The sequence below is a fragment of the Xyrauchen texanus genome, chromosome 50, assembly GCF_025860055.1.
Source record: "Xyrauchen texanus isolate HMW12.3.18 chromosome 50, RBS_HiC_50CHRs, whole genome shotgun sequence".
NCBI classification, from domain to species: domain Eukaryota; kingdom Metazoa; phylum Chordata; class Actinopteri; order Cypriniformes; family Catostomidae; genus Xyrauchen; species Xyrauchen texanus.
The window spans coordinates 18,810,012-18,832,621 of record NC_068325.1 but is presented as its reverse complement, the minus strand read 5'-3'; the positions used below and the strand labels follow the sequence as shown (position 1 = coordinate 18,832,621).

The 22,610-nt window shown below is 39.3% G+C and overlaps 3 protein-coding genes across 3 annotated transcripts; 2 read left to right on the top strand and 1 right to left on the bottom strand.

Annotated features, from left to right (window-relative positions):
• Window positions 1-2,074: 2,074 nt before the first annotated feature.
• On the bottom strand, window positions 2,075-13,722 carry slc26a11 (solute carrier family 26 member 11). Its single transcript, XM_052124203.1, has 16 exons — window positions 13,575-13,722; window positions 12,027-12,512; window positions 10,590-10,782; window positions 8,278-8,363; window positions 8,088-8,167; window positions 7,680-7,822; window positions 7,413-7,591; window positions 5,427-5,499; window positions 5,275-5,325; window positions 5,141-5,201; window positions 4,985-5,040; window positions 4,767-4,907; window positions 4,559-4,686; window positions 4,290-4,389; window positions 3,959-4,092; window positions 2,075-3,027 (listed from the first exon to the last, which is right to left on the bottom strand). The coding sequence occupies exons 2-16, from the start codon at window positions 12,222-12,224 to the stop codon at window positions 2,824-2,826; spliced, it is 1,827 nt and encodes a 608-aa protein (XP_051980163.1). The 5' UTR covers window positions 12,225-12,512; window positions 13,575-13,722; the 3' UTR covers window positions 2,075-2,823.
• Window positions 13,723-13,792: 70 nt separating this feature from the next.
• Window positions 13,793-19,288, top strand: LOC127641239 (N-sulphoglucosamine sulphohydrolase-like). The gene is made up of 7 exons (XM_052124072.1): window positions 13,793-13,953; window positions 14,992-15,152; window positions 15,233-15,338; window positions 15,514-15,860; window positions 15,945-16,026; window positions 16,245-16,448; window positions 16,740-19,288. The coding sequence occupies exons 1-7, from the start codon at window positions 13,863-13,865 to the stop codon at window positions 17,297-17,299; spliced, it is 1,551 nt and encodes a 516-aa protein (XP_051980032.1). The 5' UTR covers window positions 13,793-13,862; the 3' UTR covers window positions 17,300-19,288.
• A 680-nt stretch (window positions 19,289-19,968) lies between these two features.
• On the top strand, window positions 19,969-22,384 carry npb (neuropeptide B). Its single transcript, XM_052124416.1, has 2 exons — window positions 19,969-20,757; window positions 22,239-22,384. The coding sequence occupies exons 1-2, from the start codon at window positions 20,488-20,490 to the stop codon at window positions 22,365-22,367; spliced, it is 399 nt and encodes a 132-aa protein (XP_051980376.1). The 5' UTR covers window positions 19,969-20,487; the 3' UTR covers window positions 22,368-22,384.
• The last annotated feature ends 226 nt before the right edge of the window (window positions 22,385-22,610 follow it).

Sequence of the window (22,610 nt, the reverse complement as noted above, 5' to 3'; positions counted from 1 at the left end):
AATGTAAGGCATAGAGAAGCTCATTATGTTTGGTAAACTGATAAAGCTTTTGCACTAGTTTCAGGTTCTGTCAGGTCACAACACATATGCTGGATAACTACACTTTCATTCAGTTCATTCAGTCTAATGGCAACATCCAGAAGTCTTAATACGCCCACTACCGTTTCAAACTGGTATTACATCTCACATTTATTTACTCCAGAAGAGGCTAATGTTTTGTGGTATTTTAATAATATATAGATGGCCTTATAATGTTTAAATTTAAAGGGGTCATGTCATGAGAAATCTAATTTTCCTTGATATTTTGACATATAAGAGGTCTTTCTACTATAAATACATACTGTACATTTCAGAACTAAAAATGCAATAAAAGGATTTATTGAAACCAAGCTGCAAAAATGTTCTCTACTTCCACGACTACCCTGCGTCATTTGGGGGTCCATTAATTCATGACCGCCTCTGTAGCAAAAAATCATCATTGCATCCTTGGCCCCGCCCACTGGTGCTTCAGTTAAAAAACTGAGAACAGGACAAACAGGCCTAGTGTGGCCTACGAACTATTCCTGAATACCAAAGGGGACCCATCTGGACTATTTTGGAGTATTTATTTTAAACTTTTAATGGGTTAGCGATGCGTTCCAAGTCCTCTTGGTGGGGTAGTGACTCAATCCGGGTGGCGGAGGAAGAATCTCAATTGCCTCCGCGTCTGAGAACGTCAGTCCGTGCATCTCATCAAGTGACTTGTTGAGCGCGTTACCGCGGAGACGTAGCGCATTTGGAAGCTTCACGCTATTCTCCGCGGCATCCACGCACAACTCACCATGCACCCCACCGAGAGCGAACCTCATTATAGTGACCATGAGGAGGTTACCCCATTTGACTTTACCCTCCCTAGCAACCGGGCCAATTTGGTTGCTTAGGAGACCTGGCTGGAGTCACTCAGCACACCCTGGATTCGAAGTCGTGACTCCAGAGGAGGTAGTCAGCGTCTTTAGTCATATTTTGGATTATTTTTGTATAAAACAATACACTAGACATGTGTCGGTATTAGCACACAATCTCTGCGCTGGATTAGCGCCCCATTCACTAAAGGAATAATGCAGATCAGCCAACGGTGCAAACGCGCCAACAAAATGTGTGCTTAAGAAATGTGCACATGCAATTCCGTTCTTCCGTGCCGATTCAGACCACCGGGATCCGACTCCCTGTCAGGACTGAATAGCATCACTGCACTACTGCGATCCAGACACCTGAAAAATCTCTTTAACATGCCAAAAGTGCACTTCGCTAAATCACGCATCTGGATTTTTGCCAGGTTAGGACGCCGTGCTCCATCATTTGATTAATTGCTGCTTATAAGATTGATAGTAAATGTGGATGAGAAACATCAAAATGTAAGTCCTTTTTTTACTCTAAATCTCTACTTTCACTTTCACATTGGAAAGTCACATGTGGTGCCATGTAGTCACATCTGAAAGTGAAAGTGGAGATTTAGAGTAAAAAAGGACTTATTAAAGTAAAATTAAAAGTAAATATTGATGTTTAACACACACACACACACACACACATCATATCACTTCTAAAGATATTTATTTAACCACTGGATTCGTATGGATTACTTTTATGCTGCCTTTATGTGCTTTTTGGAGCTATAAAGGGTCTGATCGCCATTCACTTGCATTGTATGGACCTACAGAGCTGAGATACTCTTCATAAATCATTGTTTGTGTTCTGCAGAACAAAGAAAGTCACACATTTGGGATGGCATGAGGGTGAGTAAGTAATGAACGAATTTTCATTTGAGTGAACTTTAAATACTCAAGAGGCAGCACAACTACAGCACTGACTGCACCTGCTAAAATAGATTGTGGGTGGTTGGTGAATAATTTGCACTGAAATAAAATGTACAAAAGTGCCGCAACTGTTTAGTGAATATATATATATATATAGTAGATTTTTGTTATACGTCATTTTTCAATAAACTCCCATTTATAGAAATTCTGAAATCAAAGATGTTTTCAATATTGTGATACATCATTTGGGACATCACAATGACACAACCAGCAGCCATGTTTACAATATGTCAGTTTAATATCAAAAGGCACATTTCAGTTTGTAATGCCAACCTGTAGAGTCCATTTCATTTGGGTCAGTCCAGGAGTATCTTAAAGAACATTCAGTTTCATAAAAACTTACTAAATCAAACTAAACATACACGTTAATGCTTATAAACAGGAAAAAGAGGCTTTTTGACCACTGCATTATTCTTTGGGTTGTGGTCCCTCTTTTGTAATTCATTCAGATTTTAGAACCTGATTTTTAGTGCTTTTATCCCAAAAGTCTGATTCTTTTTAGTGCTAAAACTTAAAGAAATGTTCCGGGTTCAACACAACTTAAGCTCAATGGACAGCATTTGTGGTATAGGCCTAATGTTGACTACAACAACAAAATTAATTGAACTTCATATATATATACACACACACACACACACACACACACACACACACACACACACACACACACACACACACACACACACACACACACACACACACACACACACACAGTATATACAGTACAGTTGCTGTTGATTGAGCATAATTTCCATTAAACCTGTAACATTAAATGAGTGCATGTTAATGCTATTACACAGTATAACAAACGTGATTCAGGGCTTAAGAAAAACAATGGAATACAAAAGTATCTTTCAATATCATGACAAAACATAATTTGGTTCCATGTACAAGTTCATTACGCAACAGAACTTTATCTTCCTGAGCGGTGATTGGTCAAAGGTGTGCTAAGAATGTTTCATGTGACCAATCACTGACTTGAGGGTTTCGAGTATCCAGGTACTGATTGGCTCAAAGCCGTATGATCAGTTTCTGCTCTCGCCGGTGATTGGTGGTTGGAACTGTTGGTTGTAATGGGGGATATCACAGTGAGGAGTTGCAGCGCCTCGTCTACACTGTCTGTGTGTCTGAATCCAGGAAGCTCAGCGGTCAACAACACCTTTAATACTGACGGCTGAAACAGAGAAAGAGAGATCTTAACCATAAAGTAACAGACTAACAAACATTTTCAACAACCGAATTAAAACTCAAATTTAAATTGCAATTATACAAATATTAATGACTTAAACTTGACATATAAATATTATGTATAAAATGATATATATGTATACTGTTTAAAGCAATTACTATTTTAAGGAAACCACAATATTTATCTAATTAATATTAAATCACATTTTATAAACAAACTCTCACACTTAATTTGACTTAATTATTATCATCAAATAAATATGTTAACTTTGGCATCTTTAACTACTAATATCTCAAGCACATACGTATAAAACCGTCACCTGATTTTATAGTTATATGAATAATTATATGAATATATGATATACTGTACATAAATGTATGATGCATTATATAAATAATTCATAATATCTAAATATTCATAATAATTTATTACTCTCATTTGTAAGTCACTTAACTGACATGTAAAGGTAAATATATTAATAACTGGACTATCAATAGAAAATAATTTAATCACTAGTAATTTATAAATACATTTTGAATCATAACATCTTTCATAAAATGTGTAGAAATATAATTCATTTTAATATGTAATACTTTGTTGCTTAATCTGACCTTTAAAAATGTGGTATTATATATAGTTATGTATTTTGTATATTATAATAATGAATGCTTTTTAATGCAGTTCTTAATATAAGAAAACCATAATATTCATTTCAGTTATATTAAATAATATATTAAACAATAGTTTTAAATTATATTTCATAATACAAATCCTCTTAAGTAATATTAATCATATATTTTATAATACACATTTAAATACACATATTTAATTATTCTCATAAATTAACAAGTTAAAACTGGCATCTAGAGCTAATAATATCTCAAACATAAATATCAGTTCTTCAGATAAACTTTACCTTTAGTCCTGCAAAGACCAGCGATACTCCTCCGAGTTCAAACTGTTTGAGCAGCTCTGCGAGTTCATGGACGACAGTGTAGTCTATAACGCTGATGTGAGAACAATCTAGAACCAGACAGCGCGGAGGAGAAACTAAGAGACAAAATACAAGATTAAAACTCAAAGACATCAGCAGTAGGAAACATAAATGTGTCTCTTGCACTGAAAATGTGAGTGTGTGTCTGTGTATGTACTGCAACAGCAAGCTGACAAAAACCTCTCTTGGTGGACATTCTGGGACAAGCTCATTTAGAAAAACAACTCATAAGCATATAATGCAAGTGTCTCACCCTGAAGCGCATGAGTGTATACGAGTCTGCTGAGATGTTCAGTGACAGGGTAGTTCAGCCCACTGTCCAACTCCAGGACCACAACACCATGATCAGACACCTGAAAACATCCAAAGAGGACAAGCCGTCCAAGTGTCACGCTTTCAGATGAAGATTTTCAATGAAGAATACTCCGTCATGCCTTTTTGCTAATTGTTGCATTACTTCACAGTGCTAAAAGTGCCCAAAATTTAAGAAACACCCTTAAATAAATTCAAAGTTCTACTCACTTTGACTTTGGGTCTGGCCATTACGTACAAAAGCATGAAACTAGAAACAACAACACCTCCCACAATGCCGTATTGCACTTCCCAGAAGCTGACCAGAAACGTGATCAAGAAAGGCAGTAGATCAAGTCCTGAGGTAGACAGAAAGATAGACTCGGTGACATTTTTCTAAAAATAAAGGTTCATGCAAATATCAGCTAAAGTGTCTCACTCTTGACTCTCCAGAGCTGGACTGGCACACTGAAGTCCACCATGGGACTCACGGCACAGATGATGACGGCAGCGAGTGAAGCTTTAGGAATGTAGAAGAACAGCGGCATGAGGAATGCCAACGACAGCAGCACTATAACACCTGCAGAACAAACAAAGTGATCATGGAGCACTTCAGACACATTCAGATCATCCATGTCATCATAAAGTGTGTGTTACCTGTGACTATCCCACCAGCAGGTGTACACACTCCAGTCTGAGAGTTAACTGCAGTTCTGGTAGACACGCAATAAACAAACAGACACTGTTTTCAGTTCAACTATTAGGGCCAAACGGGAATTAATATTAGAGAGAGAGAGAGACAGGAAGACCGACCTTCCGAAACTGCCTGTGACGGGATATGCCGACACAAATGAGCCCATGATGTTAGTTAGCCCTGCAGAAACATCAGAGTAATGAGACAGTCGATTTACACTTCGTTAACATTTGATACGGTAGGAAAAACTCACCAATGGCGAAGAGCTCTTGGTTAGCATCAATTCTGTAGTTGTTCTTGCTACCTGTGTGGAGAAAAGACAGTGAATCGTATATATAAACAGTGCCCGTTTTGAGATATTTAAAGTGAAGCATGCTTCTAACTAAGTTAGCGTGCCATTCTTACCGAACGCCTTAGCAATAGCGATGCTTTCTAGAACACCCATTAAAGGAATGACAGCCAGACCGCCACCCAAATCCTGAAAACACATTTTGTTGGTCAGTACTGCTCAAGTGTGCAAAATGATAGCAGCTTAAAGCAATAATACACTACACCACACATACCACACTGTACTACCAATACTACACTATTTAGTACTATACTTTGCTATGCCACATACTATAATTTATTAGAGTGTAGTGTAGTATGATATAGTATAATGCATGATACTACTGTATATAACGGCTCAGTACTATACTATAGTGCACTACAAGATAGTATACTACCATTCCATACCACATTAGAATACACCAAACTATACTTTACTGCAAATTAGTACACCACTACACTGCACCACACTTTACATGATACTAGTGCTGCACGATTAATCGTATCGCAATCACAATGTTAGCCTGTGCGATTATATGACGGCAAATGCTGCGATTTTATTAAATAAATAAGTGCATCTGTGGACGTGACAGCCCATTCTCTCTCAGAGCTGTTTGCCCATTTTCTACACCGCTAATAAAAAGATGACCAGTCAGTCGCAGTTTAGGGAGTGGCACGTGTGGTCATGTGAGTTTCCGGTGTTCAGTGTGGAAATCAGGTGAAGATGGACGCCGAGCAAACCGACACTGAACTGGTGGTCAGAAAAAATAACACAGATCACAGCTTGGCGATATGACTTTATTTAATCAATAATTAAAGTTAATATAATACGGGAGCGTGACATGTAAATAAACACAAACTCCAAAACTGTCATTCTCTGTGCGGTCAGAGCTGCTTCAGCCAGTCGCGGAAGAGACCCAATCTGAGTGGGAGTCGAGACCGGGAGAGATTTAAAGTTCCGCCGGCTGATGCGCACTCGAACACGAGACGCTCGTCTCTCACCCCCGCGGTCTGCAGCTTGCGACGTGTTGCATCACTGATGAAATCATCATAAGAGTAGGATGACAAAATATTCTCTATATTAAGACACAGTGTCAAACTGAAGACAAACTGATAACCCATAGGTGCAGTTAAACTTAATGTGACATTTTTGGTTATTTCATCCATCCATCCATCCATCTTCAACCGCTTATCCGAAGTCGGGTCGTGGGGGCAGCTGCTCCAGCAGGGGGCCCCAAACTTCCCTATCCCAAGCCACATTAACCAGCTCTGACTGGGGGACCCCGAGGCATTCCCAGGACAGTGTGTAATCTCTCCACCTAATCCTGGGTCTTCCCCGAGGCCTCCTCCCAGCTGGACGTGCCCGAAACACCTCCCTAGGGAGGCGTCCAGGGGGCATCCTAACCAGATGCCCAAACCACCTCAACTGACTCCTTTCGATGCAAAGGAGCAGCGGCTCTACTCCGAGCTCCTCACGGATGACTGAGCTCCTCACCCTATCTCTAAGGGAGAAGCCCGCCACCCTTCTGAGGAAGCCCATTTCAGCCGCTTGTACTCGCGACCTAGTTCTTTCGGTCATGACCCAACCTTCATGACCATAGGTGAGAGTAGGAACAAAAATTGACCGGTAGATCGAGAGCTTTGCCTTTCGGCTCAGCTCTCTTTTCGTGACAAAGATGCAATAGAGCGAGTGCAATACCGCCCCCGCTGCCCCGATTCTCCGGCCAACCTCCCGCTCCATTGTCCCCTCACTCGTGAACAAGACCCCGAGGTACTTGAACGCCTTCACTTGGGGCAAAACCTCCTTTCCTACCTGGAGTACGCACTCCATCGGTTTCCTGCTGAGAACCATGGCCTCAGATTTAGAGGTGCTAATACTCTATATATAATCCTGCAATTATTTCATATAATTATTATTATTATTACTCATTAAGGATCGATATCGTTCAAATGAAGATGGTGATGCTTTTACCCACCCCTATAATATACTATATTTTAATACATGATTCCATACAATACTATAATACAAAATACTACACTATTGTCTTATCACTTGGAACTCACCTTCACAATGTCACTAAAAGTGACAACCGTGCCATTGGATATTGTCTCAGAGACAGGCGGAGCTTTGAATGGAGGTAGTCCTTCGGTGGTTTTCCCTGTGAGACTGAAGAAATGGCACCCCATGACCTCTGCAGAGTATGCAACGCCCGTCGCTGCTATGACCACCAGAGCGTTACGGACTGTGGACAGAAGAATGTGCATTAATAACTGTTTTGCAAAATTTCAGATCTCTACAATGTGTTTTCAGAGGGCTTCTCAAGCACTCACTAGTAGCTAAACTCCACACCATTCCTCTAGCTGCTCGGACAAGGCGAGGAGACTCCTCTTCAACTAAAGGTAGAGAATTCTTCATCACCATCATCATGACCAAGAAAAACAAGCAGCATAGGCCGAGAACCACATCCCCTACTCTGAGAAAACAAGAGCAGAGATCATTTAGCTAAGTACATAAAAGAAGTTTGGTATGCAAAGTCCATTATGGACAATCTCTCAAGTGGAACTTTAGGTGGATCAAACCTTGCAGAGTTCAAACATTCAACATTATGGTTTTCAGCTCATATCATTAACCAGTAGACCACACCAACCAGGTGCGAGATGCTGGTTTGTATCTCCAAAATGTTTATAAATAGCTGCAATTATGTATTTGCATGTCAAACGAGAAAAAAGGGAGCCCACCTGGCCTGAGGTATCTTGTGAAAGGTGTAGTACACTTGTAAAAAGAACTGCTGTGGGATATCCTTCAAACCCAGAATATTCTATAGAAAATAATGAAAAAGATCTCTGAAACACACCAACATTCACAACAATAAATATCTAAAAATAACCTAAAATAAGAGATGGTTAAACTACCCAGTGAGAGTCTTACCTTGACCTGTCCAAAGCCGATGGTGACCGCTGCAGCACAGGTGAACCCTTTAATTACTGGATATGAGATAAAATCCAAGAGAAACCCTAAACAACAAAAACAGAGTATGAATCAATATCAAATGAGTTTGGAGATACAACGTCATTAAAATAAAGTTGACAACACACCTATTTAATAAAACATGAAGCTTAAAAAAAACCTTAAGTTAAGAAAACCGTTAGCGTCAAACACCCTTACAATTATAATGAAGGGTTTTCTCAATTTAAGGAATTTGTCCCAACTGGGCGCCATTTTCTGTGTACACATTACATTTATTTTCATTCATTTGAAAAGCAACTTTTCAGCTATTATTGAGTTATTGGGGGTTCATTTTGAGGTGGGGATTAATAGTTTAAACCAATCCACAACAACAAAAATGTGTTGCTGCATTTTGGGGTGCGACTTCACAGTTATGAACAGGAAGGTGTACAGGAAGTCATACAATCTGATAGTTATATGACAGTGCCAAAACCACCAACTTCCTGTTTTCAAGACCGTTCTGATTTACAGACAGCTGATTAAGCGTTCTCTTTAGTTCCAAGAAGTGTCATTCAAATACCTCAAGATATAAATCTTTACATCTGAATTAAGTCATTTACTGCAGAAAGTCTAGATTTGCTCAATTTTATTTGTTATATTAACACAAGTCTGTTCATGACAACCTACAATGGCAAGAAAAACAACGTGAACCCTTTTGAATTCGCTGGTTTTCTGCATTAATTAGTCATAAAATGTGATCTTTTCATCAAAGTCACAAGTATAGACAAAAACTATTTGCTGAAGCTAATGACACAAATAATTACAATCTTTCATGTCTTTATTGAACAAACCCCCCATTAGACATTCACTGTGATGTGGGAAAAAGTAAGTGAACCCTTGGATTTAATAACTGGTTGATCCACGTTTGGCGGCAATGACTTCAACCAAGCGTTTCCAGTAAACGAAGATTAGACCTGCACAACGTTCAGAAGAACTTTTAGACCATTCTTCCTTACAACTGCTTCAGCTCAGCCATTTTCTTAGGATGTCTGGTGTAAACAGCTCTCTTGAGGTCATTCCACAGCAACTCTATTGGGTTAAGGTCTGGGCTCTGACTGGGACACTCCAAAAGGTGGATTTTCTTTATTTGAAGCCATTCTGTAGTGGGTTTACTTCCATGTTTAGGGTCATTGTCCTGCTACAGCCACCCTTACAATATCCTGTAGGACATCTTGATAAACTTGGGGATTAATTTTTCCCTCAATGATGGCAAGCTGTCCAGGCCCAAAGCAGCAAAGCAGCCCTAAATCATGATGCTCCCTACACCGCAATTCACCGTTGGGATGATGTTTTCATGTTGGTATGCGGTGCCCTTTTACGCCATATGTAGTGCTGCGTGTACTTCCCAAACATTTCAACCTTTTCAAAAGTTTCACCAGTTCACAAAACATTTTCCCAGTAGCATTGTAGATTGTCAAGGTGGTCTTTGACAAACTTCAGGCATGCAGTAATGTTTTTATTGGAAAGCAAATTCTTCATTCAAGCTGCCTACCATGGACAAATTGCCTGTTTAATGTTTTCTGTATAGTAGATTCATGAACAGAGATGTTAACCAGTTCCAGTGAAACCTTCAAGTCTTTATCGGTCACTCTAGGGTTCTTTTATTACCTCATTGAGCATTCTGTGGTGACCCTTTTCAGTCAACTTGGCAGGACGGCCACTTCTAGTGAGAGTAGCTATAGTACTAAATCATCTCCATTTATAGACAGTTTGTCTAACTGTGGACAGATGAATATCTAAACTCTTAGATATAACTTTGTAACTCTTTCCAGATTATGCAGAGCAACCATTCTTGATCATAGGTCTTCTGAGATCTCTTTTTTGCAAGGCATGGTCCACGTCAGCAGATGCATCTTGTGAATAGCAAACTCAAAATGTTTCAGTGATTTTTACAAGTCAGAGTAGCTCTAACCCACACCTCCGATCTCGTTTCTTTAATCGGATGCCAGGTTTGTCAACTCCTGACTCTAATAAGATTTTGGTGATGTCATTAGCCAAGGATTTCACATACTTTTTCAACCTACACTATGAATGTTTGAATAACGTATTCAATATTTACCAGAACAATACAATACTTTGTATGTTATTAGTTAAAACAGATTGTGTCTGTTCATTATTGTAACTTAGATGAACAACAAAACCAGATTTTAAGACACATTTATTTATACATAAACGCAGGTAACTCCAAAGGGTTCAAATACTTTTTCTTGCCAATGTAGTTTACTCTGTCTTACCCAGCCTCAGTAAGGCCATTCCTGCCTGGATAACCCCGCACAGCAGGGTAAGCACCACGGCAAAAACAGGATCTCCACCAATGTATGATGAACACAGCAGAGACATGATGGCAGTGGGACCAAGTGTGATGTCTTTTGATGTTCCAAATATACAGTAGATGAACCCGCCCATGAAAGCAGAATACATGCCGTACTGTAGAACAATACAACATAAGACAGGATGAGCATATAAGAAAATTTTCTACAGGATGTTCAAAGATTCTCAACTTTCAAGATGCTGTATTTGTGCATATAACTGTGGTTGAGGGAGAAATTATTATTAGTGTGTATGTGGTCATGGGGCCAGTGGTGGCTCAGCGGTTAAGGCTCTGGGTTACTGACCAAAAGGTTGGGGGTTCAAGCCCCAGCACTGCCAAGATAACACTGTTGGGCCCTTGAACACGGCCCTTGATCCTATCTGCTCCAGGGGGCGCCGTTTCATGGCTGACCCTGCGTTCTGACCCCGCGTTCTGACCCCAGCTTAGTTGGGATTATGCAAAAACAACTGCATTTCATTTACATTTATGCATTTGGCAGATGCTTTTATCCAAAGCGACTTACAGAGACCTTATTACAGGGACAATCCCCCCGGAGCAACCTGGAGTTAAGTGCCTTACTCAAGGACACAATGGTGGTGGCTGAGGGGCTCGAACCAGCATCCTTCTGATTACCAGATTACCAGTTATGTGCTTAGACCACCAAGCATTTCAGTGGCTCTGTACCTGTACTCTGCACAATGACAATAAAGTTGAATCTTAATCTTAATAGGAGAACATTTTTAAGTTCCACAAATAACATTTTATTCTCTAGTTCTTTGGAAAACCATCTATGCACTAGTGTTTTATAAAACCAAGAAACCATTACACCGATCATGATTCACTCTTGGCCCAATTTTACATTCGGTCAATATACGCCTATGGAATTTTTGGCCAATTTGAAAGTCCAAAACAGGAAAACTGATCAGTTTGGACCAAATTTGGTGGGTGTAGCTTGAAAGCTCTAAGAGGAGTTACAGTCCAAATTTTGGGATTTTTAAGAAAACTGAAGTTTGTGGAATAATACTTGGCTTTGCCAAGCTAACATTATGACTGTTTTCAAATAGGCTTCCTAAACAATACCCTGTCTTTCACTGGTCAACCAAATGCATAGTCCCTCCCAAACTCAAATCATTGGTTGAGCCAATGTTGTTTTGTCGGGTTGGACGAGCTGATGCAAGTTCTTCATCTAAATCCATTTTATTCTTCTAAAACTCTTGCAAAACAGCTACTGTAAGGAACAGCATGATGCATTAGCTTAATTACATATTAATTATCTACACATTACATTTGACATGGAAGTAAAAAATGAGTAAGGTGTCAGATATCTGCTTCACACACCATGTTAGGTACATGGTCTTACCTGCACAGGTAAACCAGCCACCTCTGCATAAGCCAGGGCCTGAGGAACCACAGTCAACCCAACCGTCAGACCAGCGATCAGGTCCATCTTCAACCAGGTGAGACTGTACACGGGCAGCCAGGTGAGAATGGGAAAACAGGTGCGCAGGGTGCCATATGAGCAGCGGGCAGGTGAGCTCCCACACGTCAACGGCTCCATCAGAATTCACATTCACAACAAAGATACAACGTACCTATGACCTTGCTCTGAAAGAATCAGGTCTGCCAATGTGTTGCTTTAAGTCAACACTGGTTTAAGTTTAGAGTCAGTCAGAAATAATGAATGGAGTTGTTGATCCAGGGTTAGTGTTTTATCCAGGATGTTCAAAGGAAGGGTGAAGCAATTACGGATCTCGTGCTCAGACAAGTTCTCCTGGGCCATGACGCAGTCAAAACCCTGAGATCCATAAAACCTTGATTCTTCTCCATAAGTGTCATATGGATGTACCTACGGACAACACAAAACAATAAAATAACTACAAACTACATAGTATGATCACAAGTAGAAGTAGACTGATATATCGGTTTTACCGATTAATCGGTGCAGATAGTTGCTTTTTGGAACAACCGGTTTAAAGGCAAATATCTATGCCGATAGTTACCGATAGTTTATTTGTATTCCTGATCAATAAACCTCATCTAGTGAAATTATTATAGAGCATTAACAGAGCAAAGTCTCACCCCAGTGCATTTCAGGCTTGTTTATAGTTAAAAGTCCCACGTTATGCACTAAATCTTACATTTTCGGGTTATTATTCGAATTTTGATTGCACAGTAAACTGCTTTTGGGACTTTATTCATTTTGGACGTAGTAAGGAAAGACAATAAATCGATTTTAAAATACTATCGGCCTTTTCCACCACAATCGTTCGACCTCGAATCACAAATATTTTGTGTATCTACTCTTTGAAACAAGTCTATGGCTCAAAATGTATTAAAAAAAATAAAAATAAGGAATTGTATTTTGCATAAAGAAAATGAAGCCTTTTTCATGCCCATTAAGTGAAGTCAATTTTTTGACATTCTCATTATTCTTAGTGATGATTCTTATTACTCTAATAGAGTCCTAAAAATCATCCTGACACCTGAAAGTGACATAGCATAAAAACAATACTACCAAAATGTAAATGTATTTTATTCACATTTAAAATCATATTAATTTCATGTTCCTGTAATAAAAAAATTTGTGTGGAATTCTTTTAATTGTTCTTAACTGTCATTCAAATAATATTACAACAAAACACCTTAAAACAGACTTAAAACGAATTCGTACAGAGTTTTGAGAGGAGTCACATGACATAAAAAGATCCCATGATTTGATGGTCAATATTAAACCAAAGACTGAATAAAAGGTATTGACACAATAAACACTGAGGTAACAATAACCATGTTTCTGTTTAAAAGAAAAACTGTTCTGTTTAAAAATTGTTTAATAATCCTATTTTGCTAGCCAAACTGAATGTTTAAACAAAGTAAAGCCAAAATGCGAATGTAAGTTAAAGATACAAACCTTATAGACTATTTGGCGCCACAAGCTTCATTACGCGGGACGGATCTCGTTTATAAAACAGAATATAAAGATACAATGTAACATTTGTAGAATCACAGCCCGTGACGTGCTCGCGGTTTGTTTGACACGCTGAACGACAGCTCCCGCGATGCAGCGACGCGATTGGCTGAGCTCCGCATCAGCTGAGAGCAGTCATGTGATTGGATCACATGGCGGAAGTTTGTTGAAGTCTGCGCGTAAATAAGTTTTGCAGGTGTTTAGCAAGTGGAGCAGGCAAATGTTATTGAAATGTCCTGTTTGTTTGCATGGCTTCCCTTGTGTCTCTTGGTTTGTTGTGGTGTTGGACAGTGTAAAAGAAGAAATGTGCTTTTAATCATAGGTATGAAACACCATTGTCTGTAAATACTTAACAATATTACCTATGCGTGTTGCTGTGTTTTGTATTGTTTTAATGCTGAGTTTGTATAATGTTCGTGTTTAGTTGAATTTGTATGGTGTGTTATTTTTGTGTTGTATTTGTAAGTTTTTTGTTTTGTATTGTGGTATAGTATGTTGTGTTAAGATGTTTGTATTTGTATGATGTTTGTGTTGTGTTATGATGTTTGTATTACGTTGTTTGTTTTGTATTGTGGTGTAGTGTGTTGTGTTATGATGTTTTGTATTGTGTTTGTGTTGTATGATTTTTGTGTTGTTGTTTTTGTTGTGTTAAGATGTTTGTATTTGTATGATGTTTGTGTTATGTTGTATGTTTTGTATTGTGGTATAGTGTGTTGTGTTATGATGTTTGTATTATGTGTTGTTGTTTTTGTTGTATTGTGTCAGTATGTTGTTGTGTTAAGATGTTTGTGTTGTATTTGTATGATGTTTGTGTTATGTTGTTTGTTTTGTATTGTTGTGTTATGATGTTTGTATTGTATGATGTTTGTATTATGTGTTTGTGTTGTATGATTTTTGTGTTGTTGTTTTGTTGTTGTGTTGTATGATGTTTGTGTTATGTTGTTTGTTTTGTATTGTGGTATGTTGTGTTAAGATGTTTGTGTTATGTTGTTTGTTTTGTGTTGTGATGTAGTGTATTATGTGTTTATGTTGTTGTTTTTGTTGTATTGTGTCAGTATGTTGTTGTTACAATGTTTTGGGTTGTTACTGTATATTGTGTTTGTTTCTGTATGCTGTTTGTGTTGTAGTTGTGTTATTATGTCTGTTGTGTTTGTTATTTTGTGATTGTGTTTGTTTATGTTCTATTTTGTTTGTATTTATGTTTGTGATGTGTTCTGCTATGTTGTGTTTGTATTTATGTTTGTATTGTGTTTCTGTTATGTCTGTATGGCATTTGCAGTCAATCTGTTGTGCTAATGCGTTGTATTTTTTTGTGTATATATTGTTGTTTAATGTTTTTGTGTGTCTGTGTGTAACACAGCTGATGATGGCGGGTTCGAGACAGACGTTTACAACAACACTGTTGTCCAGACTCCTCATCTACGAGCTCTTTCTCAGCACAGTGTGATCTTCAAAAATGCCTTCACATCCGTCAGCAGCTGCTCTCCAAGTCGTTCCACCATCCTGACCGGATTACCACAGGCAAACAATTCATATAATCTCTCTTACTAGCCAAACTAGTGGATAAACATGCCCTAATGGTCTTTAATTCTGATCAACAGCACCAGAATGGGATGTACGGTCTCCATCAGGGAGTTCATCACTTTAACTCATTTGATGGAGTGCAGAGTCTTCCTCTTCTGCTTAAACAAGCTAACATCCGTACAGGTACATTGAAACTCCAAAACATTCCTAATGTGAAAAGCTGGACGTGTTATTTGTTAGATGCAAGTAGGCAAAAGACCAGTATAACTTTGATTTGTTTAAAAGGAGACTTTTGGCATTAGATTGAAATTTGGGGAATTTTATGGAATTCCGATGTAATTGTTCTCCTTTTGGAAAGGTATCATCGGGAAAAAACATGTCGGTCCAGGCTCTGTCTACCCATTCGACTTTGCCTATACAGAAGAGACCAATTCCGTGCTGCAGGTGGGCCGCAATATCACCAAGATCAAGCTTCTTGTCCGGAAGTTCTTCCAGAGCCAGAAGTTAGAGGGGGAGGGGGAGCAGAGGAGAGGAACAGGTGAGGAACGTCCCTTCTTCCTCTATGTGGCGTTCCACGATCCCCATCGCTGTGGTCATTCCCAGCCTCAGTATGGAGCATTCTGTGAGAAGTTTGGAAACGGCGAGAGCGGAATGGGGAGAATTTCGGATTGGGAGCCGAAGTATTATACTCCTGACCAAGTCAAGGTGAGCCACAGAGGTAGAAACTGTTTCCCTGGACAGAGTTTTTTGGGGAAGTTCTTAATGTTTGGTGTCTTGATTGTTGTCCAGGTACCGTACTTTATTCCGGATACTCCTGCTTCCAGGTCGGATATAGCAGCTCAGTACACGACAGTCAGCAGGCTGGACCAAGGTTTGACCTTCAACCGTGTTTTTTAAACATTAATTATAATATTTGCTTGTTTGCATCTTCTGATAAAATGTTTTGTCCATTTGCCAAATATCTGGAATATCTGGGATTCAAAATCTAATTTAAACATGGAAAAAAAAGGCTAGGTAGAGAAGTAACATCATACTTTAACTGGAGAATTGTTCAGCTTTTATCTGGTGTTGGATTGGTTTTTTTCCAAGGTATCGGTCTAGTTCTGCAAGAACTGAGAGACGCTGGGTTTGAAAACGACACTCTGGTGATCTACAGCTCGGATAACGGAATTCCGTTTCCCAATGGCCGAACAAACCTGTACGGCTCAGGTGTGATGGAACCCATGCTGGTCTCCTCACCTGAACATCAGTTGCGCTGGGGACAGATCAGTCAGGCATACGTCAGTCTGCTGGGTAAGAACATCCAATAATTGAATAATCCAGGTTGATGGCAGTTTATAGAACAATCTGATCAATGTCATGATTTTTCACACATTTGGACAAAACCACACTTGTAAATCAGCTTGTGCTTCATGGTCTTGAGTTATGCAGTAACTGTTTTAACCACTAGGTGGTGTGGGAAGTCTATCATTGTCTATCAGTGTGCTGCATTGTTTTGCAGGCCAGATAATAGGAAAACTACCTTTCTACAAAATAACAGATTTGTACCAATTTAACACCAATGTACCCTATATTTTTTTCTAGATATCACTCCTACTATTCTGGACTGGTTCTCCCTGCCATATCCATCTTACAGCCTCTCGGGTGATGGTCCGGTAGAGCTGACGGGTCGGTCTCTCCTCCCGGCCCTGAGCTCGGAACCCTCCTGGATCACGGTCTACGCCAGCCAGAGTCTCCATGAGGTTACCATGTATTACCCCATGCGCTCCATCCACCAGGGCCCCTACCGGCTCCTCCACAATCTACATTACCGTATGCCGTTCCCTATAGACCAGGACTTCTATGTGTCCCCAACATTCCAGGATCTGTTAAACCGGACTCAAACGGGTCAACCCACAGGCTGGTTCAAGACTCTAAATGAATACTATTACAGGGAGAGGTGGGAGCTGTTTGACATCCGGTCCGATCCGATGGAGAGGCGGAATCTGGCTGGCGATCCGGCTTATGACACCGTTTTGGAGAGCCTGAGGGCTCAGCTGCTGAAGTGGCAGTGGCAGACGGATGATCCGTGGGTGTGCGAGCCAGATGCGGTTCTTGAGACAAAATTAGAACCGCAGTGCAGACCGCTGTACAACGGACTATAAGTGCCCAGACTTTATAAAAGACTGCATCAGAGCCTTTTGATATGGCTTGTTTTTAATGTTTAATTGGAATGTTAAAAGATTATTATCTCTATTCTTTGAACAACAAGACGTATTTGTGTCTTTCAGTTGGTTATTGTTTATAATAGTTTCATATGATCTTTTTTTATTCTAATAATGATGTGCAAAAATTTGTGTTTAATTATCTTGATTTTTCTAAATAAAGGAAATGAATCGACCATTTTATTAGGTACTCCTGCACACCTACTTAGTCATGCGATTATCTAATCAGCCAATAACGTGGTAGCAGGTCATAAAATCATGCAGATATGGGTCAGGAGCTTCAGATAATCTCCACATCAACCATCAGAATAGGGAAAAAAATTTGATTTCAATTGTGGCTGACAGAAGTGGAACCCGACGTGGTCTTCTGCTGTTGCAGCCCAGCCGCCTCAAGGTTCAACGTGTTGGGCATACTGAGATGTTATTCTGCTCACTACAGTTATACAGAGTGGTTATCCGAGTTACCGTAGCCTTTCTGTCAGCTCGAACCAGTCTGTCCAGTCTCTGATGACCTCTCTCATCAACAAGGCATTTCTGTCCACAGAACTGCCGCTCACTGGATGTTTTTTGTTTTTGGCACCATTCTGAGTAAATTCTAGAGACTGTTGTGTGTGAAAATCCCAGAAATACTCAAAAGTCTGGAACCAACAATGATGCCACGGTCCAAATCACCGAGATCACATTTTTTCCCCATTCTGATGGTTGATGTGAAGGTTAACTGAAGCTCCTTTTGTTGGAAAGCTCTCAAAGAGTAGAAAACAACCAGCCTATTTGTTGTAATCGCAGACAAAAATTTAGCAAGTAATAGCTAAGTATATTCTTTTGACAATTATGTTGGTGTTTCTTGTAGGCTGTGTTTTCACTTATAACTTCTCAAAACATAAATGGAACATAAAATATCTTATACATGGCATTATTTAAAGGAGGCGATTATCTTTCAAACGAGCCCACACACGAGGGTAATCAGATGTATAGATCATTAGATAATCCACATGAAGCACAATGTTACATATGGCCACCAGGAGATGGCGCCATGTAAATGACTCGTTAAGTAAAAAGTCACACATTCTGTTAAATCTCATCACTAAAATCATGTCTGCATGCTATGCAAACCTTTAGTCATTGTTGTGTTTGCATGTGTAATTAGTTTTTGTATTTACCATTATTATTATTATTATTAGGGCTGTCAATCGATAAACATTTTTAATCAAATTAATTACATGGTGTCCCGACTAATTAATCGCGATTAATCGCATATACAAATATTTGCTGAGAAAGCCCCTCATATAACAATAATTCAATATATAATGATGAAATAATCTTTAAATATTTAAATATCTTTAAAGTGAATTTGTCAATCAATGGGATTGTTTAAGGACACCTGCGTCAGACATGCTTGTGTAGCGTCTCGGGTGCGTTTCGCCATAAACATGAAATCTTTAGGTCAATGTGTCAAATATAGTTTAATACTCAATCTTTAAACACATCTTGAGATCCCTTAGATCGGATTTGCGCTCCAAGTGTTTTGAACCCAAGAACGTAACGCATGTCTGTGTTGTTGCTGCTGAAGTGTTTCTTCACTGTATAAACTGTGTGTTGCTCATACAGCTGAAGTTTCACTTACTGCCCTCTGGAGTAAACAGGTGGTACTACAAGCTTGCATTTCTCAGGAATCTTCCATATTACGGTCCGGGGGAATTGCGATTAATTGCGTAATTTTATTTTATGCGTTATTTTTTATAAAATTAATCGCACTGAATTAACGCATTAAATTGTCAGCCCTAATTATTATGTTGTATTTGTTTGGAGAGGCTTTTGAACACTATGATAAGTGATTTTTGTAATGTTATAACTTATGATTGCTTTGTCGTATCAACACAAAACTTTTCTCAGATAAATTTGACGTGATTCAAAACAAAACAAAAGCAGTTTTTCAGCGCCACCTTATTTACTCTCAGATATATATATATATATATATATATATATATATATATATATATATATATATATATATAATGTCAAATCAGAAAAAAGTACAATTTTGCCACAAATGTTTTTTTTTTTTGTCGAGTTATAAGCCTTTAATTTTGGGAATGCCACTGAAACAGGAAATCTTTACATTTACATTTATGCATTTGGCCAACGCTTTTATCCAAAGTGACTTACAGAGCACTTATTACAGGGACAGTCCCCCAGAGCAACCTGGAGTTAAGTGTCTTACTCAAGGACACAATGGTGGTGGCCGTGGGGTTCGAACCAACGACCTTCTGATTAACGCCACCACCACTCTTTAAAAACACCTTCAGAGCTTAAAGGAATAAGTAGGTGTACAGGTGTTCCTAATAATGTGGTAGTGAATGTATAAAATAGGGTACCCTAAAACAAATCGCTCTTCTAATGCAATAATGTAGCTGATTTGTTTATATCAGCATGAGCAAAATATCACTGTCTTCATATTTCTGCTTCATATAAATGGACTGTAACTTACTAGTTTCATTTTAGAGATGTTCACAGATTCTCAGTCCACGTGTCTTTACTTTTTCCACCCATTTCCATTTACTTCCAAAATGCATGTTTGGATTGAAAGTGCTGTTGCAAGCTTCTGTTCCAGCTGTTTGCGATTGAAATGGTCTCAGGTCTTTCAATTATTTAGAACCCACCACTAATGTTGCACTGATTTGCTCTATAGATTTGGATACATGCTGTAGACGTTGCTCAGCCTGTCAAATGCAGGTATTCATGTGGAAAAACACACCCGCCACTTGGATACAGTTATTCTGAGGTTATTACATCTGTGCCTCGTTACGCAGGGAGTTTTCTCTTTTTTAATTTGCTGTGTGACTCCAGAAAGACGTTTATTGATCGATAGAGACAAGCCCAGTAACAGAGAAAGGATATTAACCAGTCACAAGTCACATCTGCTTGACGTTAAAGGGTCCCCGACCGTCTCCAAACGCGCAAAGGAACGCAGATCAATCCTATTGGCCGGAAATATGAATCATCTAGTGGGGGACTGACGAACGAGATCACGACTGGGGGTCTATATAAACTCCAATGGTGTAGACCACTCAATCAGATAGCTACGAGGCATCATAGATCATAACACACGTTTGGGTAAAGTGCGCGTAATGGAGAGGTCCGTCAAATCCGTGCTGGTGTTCGTGGCTGTTTCCATCCTCATCTCCTGCCAACCTACAGACGCCTGGTACAAGCAGTCGACCGGTCCGAGCTATTATTCCGTAGGCAGAGCCTCGGGGTTGCTGTCCGGGATCCGGAGGTCTCCGTATGTGCGAAGATCCGAGACAGAATCAGCGCTGGACAGCAGCGAGACCCCCGGCGTCTCCAACAGCGCGATATCCGACTTTACCAGCAGACAATCTCCAGTCCTTAAAAACATGGTAAATGCAGTTTATTGGGGTGAAATTTGATCATATTTGTTTTTTTACAAATATGTAAACAAATTTGCTTTTAATTTGATAATGCAACAATTCCTGTTTTTGTTTTGTTTTGTTTGGGAACCAATTCCTAACGTTCCCAGAACATTGGAGGGAGGTTTTATGTTACATATTAAAAATAACTTAGGCTAAATGTATTCAAACGGTTATTGTAACCACTAAATAACTTTCCCAAAATGATGAAGAGTTGATTATGAACGATTCATTAAACAATAGATCAGAACACCAAAATACATTTTTAGACTTACTGCAGGGTTGAAGAGAGGATGTTGGAGTATAGAGGTTAGAAAAACGTTAGGGAAACGTTTTCCAAACCTACAGGGAATGTTCTATTTTTCGTAAAAAAAATTATAAAAAAAGATCAGTGTTGGGTAAGTTACTCTAAAAAATTCATTAATTACTAACTACATAATTACATCTTCTACAGAGTAAGTAGATTACTGTAATAATTACTCTGTCTAAAAAGTAATTGCATTACTTATTACTTTCTAAAACCCTGATCAACCTTGATCAGATGAAAAATACAAGGATTGACATGAAACTGTTCACTTAATTCTTTCAAACAAATCCTATAAAATCAAATCAATTATTCATGAACCGGCCAAATAATTTAAAGGGCCAGCGTAACATTAGAGGTTTTAAATGGATTGATTTATATAGAATTGTTCTATAGTCTATACAGTGTTTAACATAATTACATCAGAAGTAACTAAAAGTAGGGCGGCACGGTGGTGCAGCGGTTAGCACTGTCGCCTCACAGCAAGAAGGTTGTGGGTTCAAACCCTGGTTGCCCCGGCCTTTCTGTGTGGAGTTTGCATGTTCTCCCTGTGTCTGCGTGGGTTCTCTCCGGGTACTCTGGCTTCCTCCCACCATCCAAAAGCCATGCAGGCTAGGTTAATTGGTGTCTCCAAAAAAATTGCCGTGGATGGTGAGTGTATGTGTGGCTCTGCGATGGACTGGCGACCTGTCCAGGGTGTCCCCCGCCTTTCGCCCAATGTTAGCTGGGATAGGCTCCAGCCCCCTGTGACCCTGTACACAGGATAAGCGGTTGATGATGGATGGATGGTAACTAAAAGTAAAATGACTGAAAAATGAAGAGTAATCCCTTACTTTTTTAATGACAAATACATTTAAAGTAATTGATTACTTAGCAATGCGATACACCCAACACTGAAAAAAATACAAAAAACGTTTCTGGCTAACCAAAAGAGAACGTTCGAATGTCCATTCTGGAAACGTTCTGGGAACCAAAAACGAACGTTCCCGTAACGTTCGGTTTTATGATTACGCTCTGGAAGAGTTTTATTATTAACCATTTATTTATTAATTATTTTGCCAATTCAGACAGACTCCAGAATATATTTGCATTAAAAGAAAAAAATCTGAATTTCCATTCATGTTTTGTCTGATGTGTTTTCCCTCAGGCCATTTGCGTAAAGGACATTTCTCCCAACCTGCAGAGCTGCGAGTTGGTTCAGGACGGTTCGAGCACGTTTCGGTGCAAGGCAGATGTGTTCCTCTCCCTCGATTCTCTGGACTGCTTCAGTTCATGAACAGAACGCATCTCTGTCCCTCCCCAACCCGACGCCTCTTCCATTTCAGGAGTATTTACAGCCAACGCAGTGAAGCGCACGGTTGACATTGAATGTTTACTTGATTTACAGCAGGGATGTTCAGTCCTGATCACAGAGATCTACTTCATTTACAAGCTAGCGCTCATTATTTGACCGCCGCGCTGCTATAAATATATTAACAAATAATTTCCGATATTGCAGATACTTTCGTTCGATATCCGA

Bases quoted from the DNA above. Each gene is read 5' to 3' on its own strand.
- slc26a11 (XM_052124203.1), bottom strand. From the start codon at position 12,224: ATGGAGCCGTTGACGTGTGGGAGCTCACCTGCCCGCTGCTCATATGGC. The intron at 5,202-5,274 runs GTGAGTTTTTCC...ATGTTTCTGCAG, and splicing joins CCAAGAGCTCTTCGCCATTG to GGCTAACTAACATCATGGGC. The intron at 5,041-5,140 runs GTCGGTCTTCCT...CGTGTCTACCAG, and splicing joins GTCACAGGCAGTTTCGGAAG to AACTGCAGTTAACTCTCAGA.
- LOC127641239 (XM_052124072.1), top strand. From the start codon at position 13,863: ATGTCCTGTTTGTTTGCATGGCTTCCCTTGTGTCTCTTGGTTTGTTGT. The intron at 15,153-15,232 runs GCAAACAATTCA...TCTGATCAACAG, and splicing joins TCCTGACCGGATTACCACAG to CACCAGAATGGGATGTACGG. The intron at 16,027-16,244 runs GTTTGACCTTCA...TTTTTTTCCAAG, and splicing joins AGTCAGCAGGCTGGACCAAG to GTATCGGTCTAGTTCTGCAA.
- npb (XM_052124416.1), top strand. From the start codon at position 20,488: ATGGAGAGGTCCGTCAAATCCGTGCTGGTGTTCGTGGCTGTTTCCATC. The intron at 20,758-22,238 runs GTAAATGCAGTT...GTTTTCCCTCAG, and splicing joins CTCCAGTCCTTAAAAACATG to GCCATTTGCGTAAAGGACAT.